Consider the following 12,410-nt stretch of genomic DNA (forward strand, 5'->3'; position numbering starts at 1 on the left):
GGAGGCGGAGCAGTTCCGCCATCCATCTTTATACAATCTACGGTCAAAATTAACTATAGAGACCTTGCTTGTTTACCAGTTTACTATTGTGGACATGGACGGGGACATTTTAACCTTTGGAGTAAGTCTCAAGTGACCATCTTTGGCTGCCTTTGATGTGCTTCAGATTTAGGGCCAAACACTAGATTTCCAAATAATTGTGTGACCACAGAAGTGAAGGAGACAAGCCTCCAGTCATTAATCTGTGTGACGAAGTATAGTATGATTGTGGAGCATTTGAAGCCGGAGAGAACGCACAAACTGAGCGATCTGCCGCAGAATTGTTTGATGGCAGGTTGGTCGCCACATGGCTTCGGGCTTTAATTGTGAAGTGTGGCCTTGGGGCTACGGAGAGGTATGAGCTCTTTCGCCTTTCAGCGTTGCTTCTTCTATTCTGCTGTGCGGACGTCATCACTGACGTGATGTATAAAGCTGCCTCGCTGCGGCTGTAAACCCATTTCCACGACCGCATTATAAATGAGTCTTTGTAAGAACGTTCAATATGTTTTCCATCTGCAACTGGTATACCTCACAACGTCACAGCATCAGGCAGCTCAATCAAGCCCATTTTCCCCACAGCGTTTACCGCAGGCTTTGCCGACTTAATTCGTTGTCTGTGAGCTGAGAGAAGATGAGTGATGAGCAGGTCTAAAAGCTGAACGGAGGACAGTGCAGTAAGCATCTTTTAATACTGTATGACAGTGTGTTGCCCAGTGGGACACTTAATATACAGTTGGATTTGCGCAGTCCCCGGCTTGAGGTTTGTGCTCTTAAAATCCCCTGGAATATTGAGAAGAGAATTTGGGCGTGTTCGCTCCACGCTGGCTATCTGGGCACCCGAGCATCGCAGCGGCTCGTTCACACAGTGTCGAGGCGTGATGTAAACGGCTAGAATAAAGGAGAAAAACTCCTGCGGTGGATAAAATGGCTTACCATTAATGGAAAGAGCTTGAAGGTGAGGGCAAAGATTTGATTTCACGCTGTTATATCAATACACCAACTTTCACTGATATAAAAGTAGAGCCTGTCTCCCCTAATTTCCCTGATACGCCGGCTCTGATACAGCCCACTTCTTAAAGCCGAGCAGATATCACGCCGGTCCGGGGTGGATTCATCTTGGCATGTTTACGCAACTCGAACTGCAATGGAAAATGGGGAACAGTGGGTCTGATTTTTTTTATTTTTTTTTTTTTTTCATCAGGCGTAATAAGACTCTGAAAATCCTGCTAGTGGAGCTTTAGAGGTGATACAGTGTCGTATGTTCACTGCTGCTGGAAATACCAAAACAACAGCTCTTTTTTTTTTACTTAATTCCCGATTTGCTTCCTCGTCACAGAAAGGGTTTTTTTGTTTATACTTTTTTACGTTTTCACACAGAAAGGTTTCGCCTTGCTTTTAGCTCTATTGTTGTGACATTCATCTGTGCATTGATTACAGGGGGGGGAAAAACACTTTAGATGGAAAATACATGTTTTTTGTATGTTTCTTGTAAATAAATGATTGGATGACAGAAATCCAATCCAGCAGTTGTTTCACAAAAAAATTAATAAATGAATATTAGTCCATTCAACTGGAAGTTGCTGAAAAAGTACAATTCCATTTAGAGTTATTGATAGAGCTGTTTATGCTCCACTGATTGATAAAATTGAGTACAGCTCAAGAATGTTAAGCATTTTTGTTCTCTCCGAGCAGAAACCAAACAAATCTTTTGCTTCTTTAAACTGAGGAAATCGGTAATGACGCTTTATTTAATAGCTTTCATTTATTTAAAAATCAGCTGGGGTACTCATTCATTCATCTTCTGCAACCGCTTGTCCTGTGAAGGGTCGCAAAATAATAAAAAAAAAAACGATCTTGTAAGCTAACTTCAAAACTGTCTTCAAAACACTTTTGCAACATTTATTGTGAATGTCACTCCCTTGATGATAGGTTTCACAAAAAAAATATAAAAAAAAGAAGGACAAAATGTCACTGGAAATTGGTTGTGTCAGCTTCGAAATGATATTCTGTAATTCCGCAGCGTGCGACGTGGCTGAAGTGCCACCTTTTAGTTTTTGTTATAATACTCTTGCTTGCACACAAAAATAAATTATAGCTGCAGTTTACTGACACGAAGCCGGGAGAGATTATGACAGCAGACAATTTGTCTGTTGTCATATTCATCCTCTTTCTGCAGAAATTTAAGTGCGGCTTTCGACACTGCAGACCGAGTTCTGTTGTTGTAATAGGCCATCTGGAAATCTAGGTTATTCTCTTTGGGACGGCATTAAACTGTTTCAGGACCTATATTACAGGTAGACAAGTCTACATCAGCCTCGGCGACCAGGTGTCTGGTAGATTTGACGGCGACAATGGAACTGCTCTGACCCAGTTTTGAGCTCTTTATACTTACTCCTCTGGGAGCGATTATTCAGCAATATGTTAGTATTTATACCCGCAGCATTTGTAAAGTGTATTTTATTTTTCCTATTGAGCCATAACTATCTTGTAGTTTGACATGAATTGCAACCAAGTAATTGCTGACAGTACAAAGAGGAGAAGGCAAAAACAGAGCCCACATCCAAGACAAATGCCTCATGTCAACGCGAGCAACCTGCGGAATATAATAGAGAACCATCCATTCATCATTAAACATTAGCTTCGGATTGTTTCAAATCACTACCGGTGAGTGACAGTTTTTATCGCTAACAGAAATAGGACACATCCCTTTCTAAGTGGGAAAGATTACTGCAATTCCTCTTAATAGAATTGACACTAATTAAAATCCATAGGCACTCCAGCTAATTGACACCTAAGCCGCAACAATGAAAAGGCATTTTAATTGATTTTGTCCAAGAACTAGAGCCCCTTCTTTCTGTTGCTAAATTAAATTTAGATAATTGGCCTTATGCATGCAGGAGAACAAACGTGCTCACAGTTTTGACGGTGTCACACCACACGTGTGTTTCTTGGCTTCATGCAGCGGGTGGCCACTTTAAATAAATAAATATAACCCAGAAAGCAGCACGTGTTAATGCTCTCTATTTTTCTTCTCACTTAAGTTGTTTATCATCTTGAATATTTTTCCCCCTCCACTGTCATTATACAGAAGTTCAATGCAAAAACTAGAAATAGAAGCGCGTTAATGAGAAATGTACAGGGGCTCAGGTTTGGTGGGGGGTAGAAGTGAGCAATATTGGTCTGGAGGAAGTAGCTGCAATGAATTACTTTCTAGGCTACAGGAGAGCGTGAATCCATTTTTCATTTTTGCCCTGAGGGTAATCGATGATGGGGGGAGGGTGGGGGGGTGGCGAGACAACAGCACAACCTGAAAGAGCAAGGGTACTCTGAAAGGTTCAAAGTAGCCTGCCAGCTCATTCAAATTCAGTCTGCTAAATCTAGAGCTTTCCATATTCCCACCATGTACCCACAGTGTACCATGGGGACATCTAGCTGGCACTCTAACTACGTTTTTTTTTTATTATTATTATTATTATGGGCTGCACTCTATAATGGCCTCAGGTCCGCAAAGAGACCTAGATCTCCATTAATTCACATAAACTCTGCAAACGCTCAAAACCACATACAGGAATGATCCCTATATGTGTAAGGACACAGTTGGTGGTACAACGCCTAAAACCATGCAGGGTTATGCCAACTTCTTGATCTGCAGTCCAAACTATTTACATAATGTAACATTAACTAAATCAAACATTTGTTTATAAGATGCAGGCATGGTTTTATTCATACAGAATATGGTATTAACACCTGTTTTAATATTAGTAAAAGTCATACGACAACCATAAAGGACAAATGTAAACCTTTAACATTCTCTGCCTGCAGGTGGCACTAGTATTAAAATAGCAGTTTTGATGTTCGAACTTCTCGTTTGAAATTCTACAGTACACTCACCTTAAATACTGCTCCTCACTGTTAGAGAATAATTTCTCTTCCCTACTGCTGGGGTCAGTTATCTGCCCTATTTTCTCTCTGAGGAACATGCCAAGGCCATGGTCCCTCTTTTGGCGTCTTCAATCTCACTGTCTGGCTGTCTTTAGACACAGCTGTAGAGTTAGATGATAACGCCCTCCGTCACTGTCTAACAATTTGTGTTTCCTAGTTGGTGTGAATGCTTATCTTCATGTTTATGTACAATAGCCAATTGGATATTAACACATCTCCCCTTTGCTGCCTCGGCCCACCTTTCTAGTATAAGAATCTGAGCTTTACTGTTTGTCCCTTAGAATTGAGGTGGACTCATGCACTTATGTTGTGATGACGAAGCTTCGGTTCTCCTCGATCGAGCCTAAATAAACTCCTTCAGCCTAAGACATACAAGGCTCTGGTACTTCTTCTTCTTCATCGACATCACCACAAATTCCTCCCTAAAACTCACCTTACATGTAGGTGGTGCAGATTTCTAGAGCAGACATGATCTTCGTCATATTAAAGGATCAGTGTGTCCGATTTAGTGCCATCTATTGGTGAGGTTGCGAACTGCAACTACACAAAAATGCCTTCCCTTACTCCCTTAAATGTAAAGGGGAAAACCCTGCCATCACTTGGCTGATTTTAGCCAATCTGGACTACTGTAGAAACATGGCGGTACTACATGGTGAACTCTGTGGAAAAGGACAAGCTTCTTTTATGTTGTTCTAAGCTAACAAAAATACAACGATTCATAGCTACATATGGTTATACACTACTGAAACCCTAATTGTGGATACTAAATTCCAGTTCTGCCTAACTTTGCCAGAAAACAGTGGAATAGCCATTGCTTTATTCTGCAAACACGCACGTTTTAACTAAAAAAAACAAACACAAAAAAAAAATCAATGACAGGAGAAGTGAATAACATTGACCATCTTGTGACAGTTCAGTGTTCTGCTGGGAAACTGTTGGACCTGGCATTCATTCATGTTGATGTTGCTTAGACATGTAGCACCCACCTAGACCAGACCAGGCACCCCCACCCCATAGCAATGACACTCCTTGATGGCAGCAGCCATCCCCAGCAGGATGCAGCCTGACACAGGCACACACACAAAAACGCTTTAGGAACAACTATGCTATGATCCACAGAGGCCCCTCCCCTCAAAGGCCCCCCACCAGACACCACAGGACACCCTCAGAAGGCCCATGTCTATTCTCTGATGAGTCACAACTGTTTTGGAGGCACAAGGGAGACCAACCTTTGTAGGAAGCTGGTCATAATGTCATTCCTGATCGGTGTATCTTAAGATAAAGATGAGGGAGTAACTTACAGAAGTAATGACCATCATTCCATTCTATAAATTACACAAATGTCCTTATACAAACACTTTCTTGATTTGATTGTATTCCAAGTGACACTCAGAGAGACATAATTAAACAAATCCTTTACCTCTTGTGAAAAGTAATCTACAATATATAGCTTGAATGCGAGCTGAGCTGCCCACAGTTACTTATTCATTTCTATAGCACTGCACCTCAAGAGTCTTGTGTGTGTGTGAAGGAGAGCTTTAATCTGCTCATAGGAGAGTGTCTCTGCTGTAGTAGTCCATGACCTTGGCCATGACCAAGTGTGTCTTTTTACAGAAATAAACTTCTTCGAGCACCGCTTACTCTACCAGCCTCAACTTGATCCGTTATGTGGTAGTTTACAGTTACACATAAACTTACCACGGTGATAGCATTATCGCTCATACATTTCTTGCTTTTTTGGGGGGGTGATTTGGTGATCAGCAATGCACTCACAGGAACAGATGAACCAGCTAATCGCCCCGGTGTTTTTCCTATGAATGATGACGATCGGGTGAACCTGTTTAAACGGCGGCGTTTATGAAGGTCGTCTGCTCAGCTGTTTTCATCTTTGTTTGATGCTGAGGTGTGAGTCATCCCTGGTGGGCATCTCCACGGCTTCAGAGGGATGTCACCATCACAGTTTCCCTGTGTCGGTTAGCCACGAATTGCACTGCGCCCACAGTACGCGCGGCATGTGGTGAGTGGGAGTAGCCCTGAAAAATCGCATCAGGACTAGAAGTGCTTGAATAGAGTCTACTTTGACGTGCAATCATATGCAAAATCTTCCCCTGACAGTCTGACTGGTTTTGTTGTCTGTCGTTTGTGCGCTGTGATGAACTATTAAACCACAAAGAAAGCGTCAAATCACTGATGCATGCTACTGGGGGTGTTTGGGCGCGCAAGGGGTAATAATTGCTGTCTCCGGCTGAACCGCTATCACCCTGGATACTATAAAAAGCAAGAAACAAACCGCTGATCTCAGTGCCATGATGAAGGCAGAGCACACCACTGATCTGATTACCAATCTGGTAGGAATAATCACGACTTGAATGTCTGTTTTGAGCCCTCTCCAGTCCTGGAGACTGGAGTGAAGCCAGTTAAACGTTCACACTTGTTTTTCTCCGATAACTCTGCCTCTTCTCCTCCTTTCCCTCTCCCGACAACAGGACACGTTCTCTATTTTGGGGTAGGGTTTGCGCAGTTGGTGTTCCACCGTCTGCCATTTGGGAACCGATCTCGCACCGTCTCGACGCATTGTGAGATTTCAAACAGGGTAGTGAAGACATGGCCACTGTGCATCAAATCTGCTTTAGTGTCTAGTGTTTATACACATGCAGACATCTTTTGTTCTCCGTATTTAATCAAGTGAGCACACTTGGAGCAGTAGCAGATGGGAGATGGTTGCTTGTAGGGGTTGGACGGCTTCGGATTTTTAAAGTCGACTAATACATGGTGAAAGCTGAATCGACGCCGACTAGTCGATGATGTCGCACATAAAAACACAGTAGAAAGCTTTGCAATAATGAAATCTATATTCGTGACCTGAATACATATTGTAGCGTCTCACACAAGAGAAGCGAAGGAGGCTTTTCTGCAAGTTTATTGAAGCTTGAACAGGGGATACTATCGGCCGTAGCCCACTCCAACACCATAAACACTGTCAGTCTGACACTCCTAATACTTCTTGCTCAGCAAAAAAATAAAAAAAAACACGCTCCACAACCACAGCAGCAGTGTCTACTAATAGAACACAACAGAAATGAACATAAACACATGAGCTTATTAATCCTGTGCGCTGCAGATATGTTTATTAATTGGCGCCGTCAATAGCGTTTAATAGCACTTCACAGTGTGTTGTAAGGTGATATTAGGTAGCGCTCTATCTCCGAAGCCTTTTCCATGTACAGCAGCTAAAGGTCTAATAACTTTAGACAATGAAATTCACCAGCAAACTGTTTTGATTTGCAGCTGCCTTCCCTCTCTTACCGCAGGACGTTTGGTGAAGTTGTTAACGGTGGAGAGGATTTGCACCGTTCCTCCGCCAGCATTAGCGGATGCTTTTGCAGATGAGTGTGCATTTCAGTAGTACATTTCTTGTATTTCAGGACTGACTTACATATTCCGCACGTCATGGTAGAACAGGCTTCATCTTTAGTGAAGTATTTCCACACACTTGACGAACCGCTGCTAGTTTACTGCAACGTTATGTTGTAGTAAACTAGTCATGTGATTGGCGACTAGTCGACTTCCTGCTTAAAGCGTCTTGGCACAGCACTAAAGTCGACTAGTCGGTACAACCCCTAGGTGCTCGCTCAAAGCTCCCATGCAAACGGTGTCATTATTCGATAGCCATTACCATGTAAATCAACATTTACCTAATAATGATGAGTTAAAGCAAAAGAACAAATGAAATAATTTTTTTGAACATGTTCCTGGGTTCCGTCCAAGCAAGAAACTCATTGCAGAGCCACGATAAAGGCCACAGAGGTTTTTGAAACTGGACCACATTCCATCGAGTGAACGCCAATGTTCACCTCACATTGTTCATCACTCTTCCTCTACACTATCTGACCTGCGGGGCGACTTTATTTTTCTGGGGTGGAGTTTGCACAGTTGTTGTTCCACTGTCCGCCATTTCCACCACTTGGGAAAAGCTAGCAGTCACGCGCTTCGTTTTGTGCCGCGAATAAAGCCTTTAATTTCCCAGGATATTTCGTACGCGGTGGCACACAGAGCCGCGCGGTGGAAACAACCGTCTTATAGGGAAGCAATCTAAATGCAGACGGTGTCATAATCCCATGGCCATTACACTGGACAACCAATGTTTACTTTATAATGAGTTAAATTTGAACAAAAAACTTGCAGTTGAGCAAAACACAGCAGTCGGACATACCGCGCCAGAAAAAGCAGCTTGACTTTGAGCCACAAGAACGGCCGTGATGGACACGAATCCCCCAAGAAGAAATATTTAATAAGAAGTTGTGTGAAGACGGGGAGAAATTTGGCTTCGGAAAAGTTGATAATTTCACAGTTGAATTCATTCTTTTCTTGGCATTCTCCGCCTGTCAAATTTGAGGGGAGGCATGGACTAATGTGTCATGCTGTCAGCAGGAAAGACAAGGATTTGGACAAGCGCTCCCTGAAAAATACTAATTTCGAGAAGACGGCGAACATTGGACAAGAAATAATGATAAAAAAAAAGGCTCTGTTGTGTGTTTGTCTCGCGAAAAATAAAAATATTGTAATGCATGGTTTTTTGGCTTGTGTTGTGATGTTGGCGAGCAGACAGCTTTCCCAAAAGTGTACCTTCAAGAGACATCTTGACTAGAATTCGCTGCAATATGCATTGTCCCTGTTTGTGCACTGTCCCAGTAATACAGCTATCACTGAATTCTTGACGATACGAAGGGTCTGCATCGTCTACTGTCTCTCTCTTTCTGTCTACCTCCTTCTGGGTCTCTCTTTATCTTGCTTCCCTACTTTACTCCTTTGTCAGGGAGTTTCTTTTTAGTTTCTGCTTTGAGTTTGAGTGCCGTACCTGTGACTTCATGCCACAGCGGGTGTCATTGTGCTGCTGACATGTTAATACCTTTACACATGCTTGTCATCACGAGACAAAAAAAACGTGACACACTGGGTAAAATCTACTCTCCTCGGCGTGAGTCACACGCTGCCAAAAGCGGAGCCGAGCCACTTACCGAGCCAGTGTTCGCCGGTGATCTTGCCGAATCCCTCGCGATAAGACTCCCATCCTCGGAAGAAGTTGACCGAGCCGTCCTCCCTGCGCTGAATCACCTGCACAGTCATGACGGCGGGACAAGAGATCAGGGGTCAGACAAGATTCATCTCACGCGGCTTCGAGTTTCATCATTCTTTGTGATGAGTCACTCCAAATCCCAGTGTTGGCCGCTGAGCTCATCCAGAAGTGAACTAAATGAACTCATAAACGCGTGCTCTTTCACAAATGAATAATGCAAACGCTCTTCCCACTAAAAAGGCAATTTGTCGGAAGCTAATAAAAGGAATGCATAAAATCTCGACTGTCTTTGAATCAAATTGTGGCGGAATCTGCATACTTAATTGAAATCCCAGAAAAGAGATGATATTTCATGAGAAAAAATAATGCTAAATACACAGAGAAGGATGAAATTTCTTTGTATCATAAAATTTCATGAAGCGAAGGGGTGGAGACGTTACAACACGTGGCAGGCTTTTATTGCTGCCATTTCTGTATAAGAAACAAAGGGAAATATTATTAAATAGCACATGATTTAGCTGAGCCGCGAGCATGCACAGGGAGCAGTATCTGCACCACCCAATGAAATACTCTATCCATTCAAAGTGCAGACATGCCAAGCGTGGGGCTGAGGATGAAGGGAAATTGGAATGAGGAAGTGCACGCAGATGGAAAATAGTCCAGGGCTCGCTGTTGGAAGGCCGTGTTAATGTCGATATGACAAAGGAAATTCCCTGAGACAGTTTATATTCAGCATGACTAAATCCCCCAAACACACCACAAGGTACCAGATGGCACCAAGAGCCATATTTGCTTTAAACACCCGCGCAGACAAAGACGTCCCGCGGAGCGAAAGGAAACATTTTCATCCTAATCGTCGTCTTCCTCGTAATGGTCTTCATCCTGATCATCTTAATCATCATTAGCGCGTCATGATCAACATTGTTCGGGGATTTTTCTGGGCATGATTCCAAGACTGATGTTCAAACCTACGGTATATTTTTCAGACTGTCAACTAAAGACCAACTCATACTGGATTCACGAGGCCCATAATGTTGTCGAGATTTATTTAGTGCCTGGCGTACAGTATATAAAGATCTAGTAGGCCCGCAAGTGCACTGGGCTAATATATAAAAAGACATAAAGATGCAAAGCTCGCCTTTATTCATATTTACACTTTTATTTTCCTAAGAGAGCGGGACTTAGAGTTAAACTGGAATATAAGACTCTGCGTCGCAAAGAAATAAACAACAGTGCATGTGCTGTGGAAGAAACAGACCGTTTCATATTAGTCGAATCAATTGAAAGGGAAATATAAATAACGTCTTCTCTAATTTGTTTAGACTGTTGTAGTGCAGCTAATTTTTGTTTCCTTTGCTTCTGAACCTGATTAACATACTGTACATAAATAACATATATATTCTATGAACTTATCAATTATACACGAGACAATTATTGCATTTATTTCCACTGCCGCTGCATACGACTCCCACAGATGGTGCTCTTGATTTGAAGGGTTCCTGTTATCTGTAATAATGACAGTGATTGTACTTATTAACTTTCTTAAGATGACACAGAAATGGAATTAAACAGACTCCCGACGTTAGATGGAAACTAATTAGCGTGGCAGTGTGACTATTAGCACGAGGCCTGTGTTACTCATTTACAGCAAACTGTTATAGCCCCCACCATTACTGCCCTTGTTCTGATCTGTTCTGTTCTGTTCTGTCAGTTGTCAGGTATGCAAATGTTCCTGTGCTGTCCCCCGTCTGTGATTGGATACGCATTGCCACGCCCCTTTGACGGACAGTCGTCTGATTGGTTCGGGGCGCTATTTAAACGTCCTGCTGCCGTTTTCAACAACTGGAACAGAAACTTGACAGTCTGTCTGACACTATTGTACGCAGCCATTTATTTTGTGCTTATCGTTAATATGAACTACCTTTTGAAGTATTTAGTTAGTGAGAACTTGGAACATTGATATTTAAGCAGTCTGACTTGTTGCCTAAGAGCTGGCAATCGTTTGTATAGACTCATTTAGTTCTGGGGTGCGGTTTATGGCCGTGTTTCGAGTTTTCATAAGAAGTACAGTCTTTCTTTTTGAAAGAACTCGGGTCTACATGTTTAGTTTCCTTTCGTTTTACATATTTCTTTGTTTTATCAGCACCCTCCGTTCAGCCCTAGCGCTGCGCTTTTCTGTTTCTTACACTTAATCACTGAAAGGAATAAACCGTCACAAAAACCAATTCAGTCTGGTTTAATGTTGCTTCCCTCATCCCCGAGCAGAGCCGGGTCCTACCACAAATGATCTCAGTTACATTTTTCTCTGTCATACGCAGTGTGAAAACAATATGTGGTTTCAGATTTGAAACTGCAGCACGATCACGTATTTCATTTCTATTTTTTTTCATTTCATTCTGCTTAGTTTGGCTCTTTTGTCACGTCGGTGGTATGTTTAGATTTGTTTTAAAACATAAAAGGTTTGCGTCATGAACTGTTCACTCTAGTCCTCTTCCCATCTTTAAATTTTATTTTATTTTATTTTTTTAAATAGGTGGATTTTGGCCTTATCAGGAAATTTTGTAACTTGGCCCACAATGTAACTTGGCCCTTCTGTTTTTGAGGCTTAGTGGTCATAGCTTCTATTCATGTACATGAAACATGTACACCGATCAGCCACAACATAAAAACCACCGACAGGAGAAGTGAAAAACATTGACCATCTTGTGACAATTCAGTGTTCTGCTGGGAAACTGTTGGACCTGGCATTCATTCATGTGGATGTTACTTAGACATGTAGCACCCACCTAGACCAGACCAGACACCCCCACCCCATAGCAATGACACTCCTTGATGGCAGCAGCCATCCCTAGCAGGATGTACACACAAAAACGCTTTAGGAACAACCCAAAAAAACATGAAGAACAGCACAAGGTGTTGACCTGGCCTCCAAATTCACTAGATCCCAAACTGATCAAGTATCTGTGGGATGATCCACAGAAGCCCCTCCTCTCAAGGCCCCCCCACTAACAACATCCTGTTCCCAGACACCACAGGACACCCTCAGAAGGCCCATGTCCATTCTCTGATGAGTCACAACTGTTTTGCAGACACACCTCAACCCAACAGCTCCCAATCAGCTACGCGTGAGCTCTTTTGTGAAACATCCCACGGCCGTTCAAGAAACAATGTACTATCCCGTGTCCCGATCTATTCTGAGCTGTTGCAGTGTGGGCAGTATGTGTTAACATGACTATATCTACCACCCGCTTCTTCAAATATTGATGTAAACAAGCCCAAATTAAGGCTGATACCCGACCACTTCGAAGCTCCATACGCCATTTATTTTAGATGAACGTGTCGAAGCTCAGAA

At 42.5% G+C, this 12,410-nt stretch overlaps 1 protein-coding gene across 1 annotated transcript in view; it reads right to left on the reverse strand.

Annotated features, from left to right (window-relative positions):
- The window catches only part of fibcd1b (fibrinogen C domain containing 1b), a gene marked incomplete at both ends in the record, with an annotated part of 117,189 nt that overhangs the window by 29,705 nt on the left and 75,074 nt on the right, over positions 1–12,410 (reverse strand). The window contains one exon of the mRNA XM_084572533.1: positions 9,000–9,096. Within this exon, the coding sequence (XP_084428659.1) occupies positions 9,000–9,096 (97 nt within the window). The remainder of the gene's footprint in view (positions 1–8,999; positions 9,097–12,410) is intronic.

Source organism: Chelon labrosus, assembly GCF_963514085.1.
Source record: "Chelon labrosus genome assembly, chromosome: 22".
NCBI classification, from domain to species: domain Eukaryota; kingdom Metazoa; phylum Chordata; class Actinopteri; order Mugiliformes; family Mugilidae; genus Chelon; species Chelon labrosus.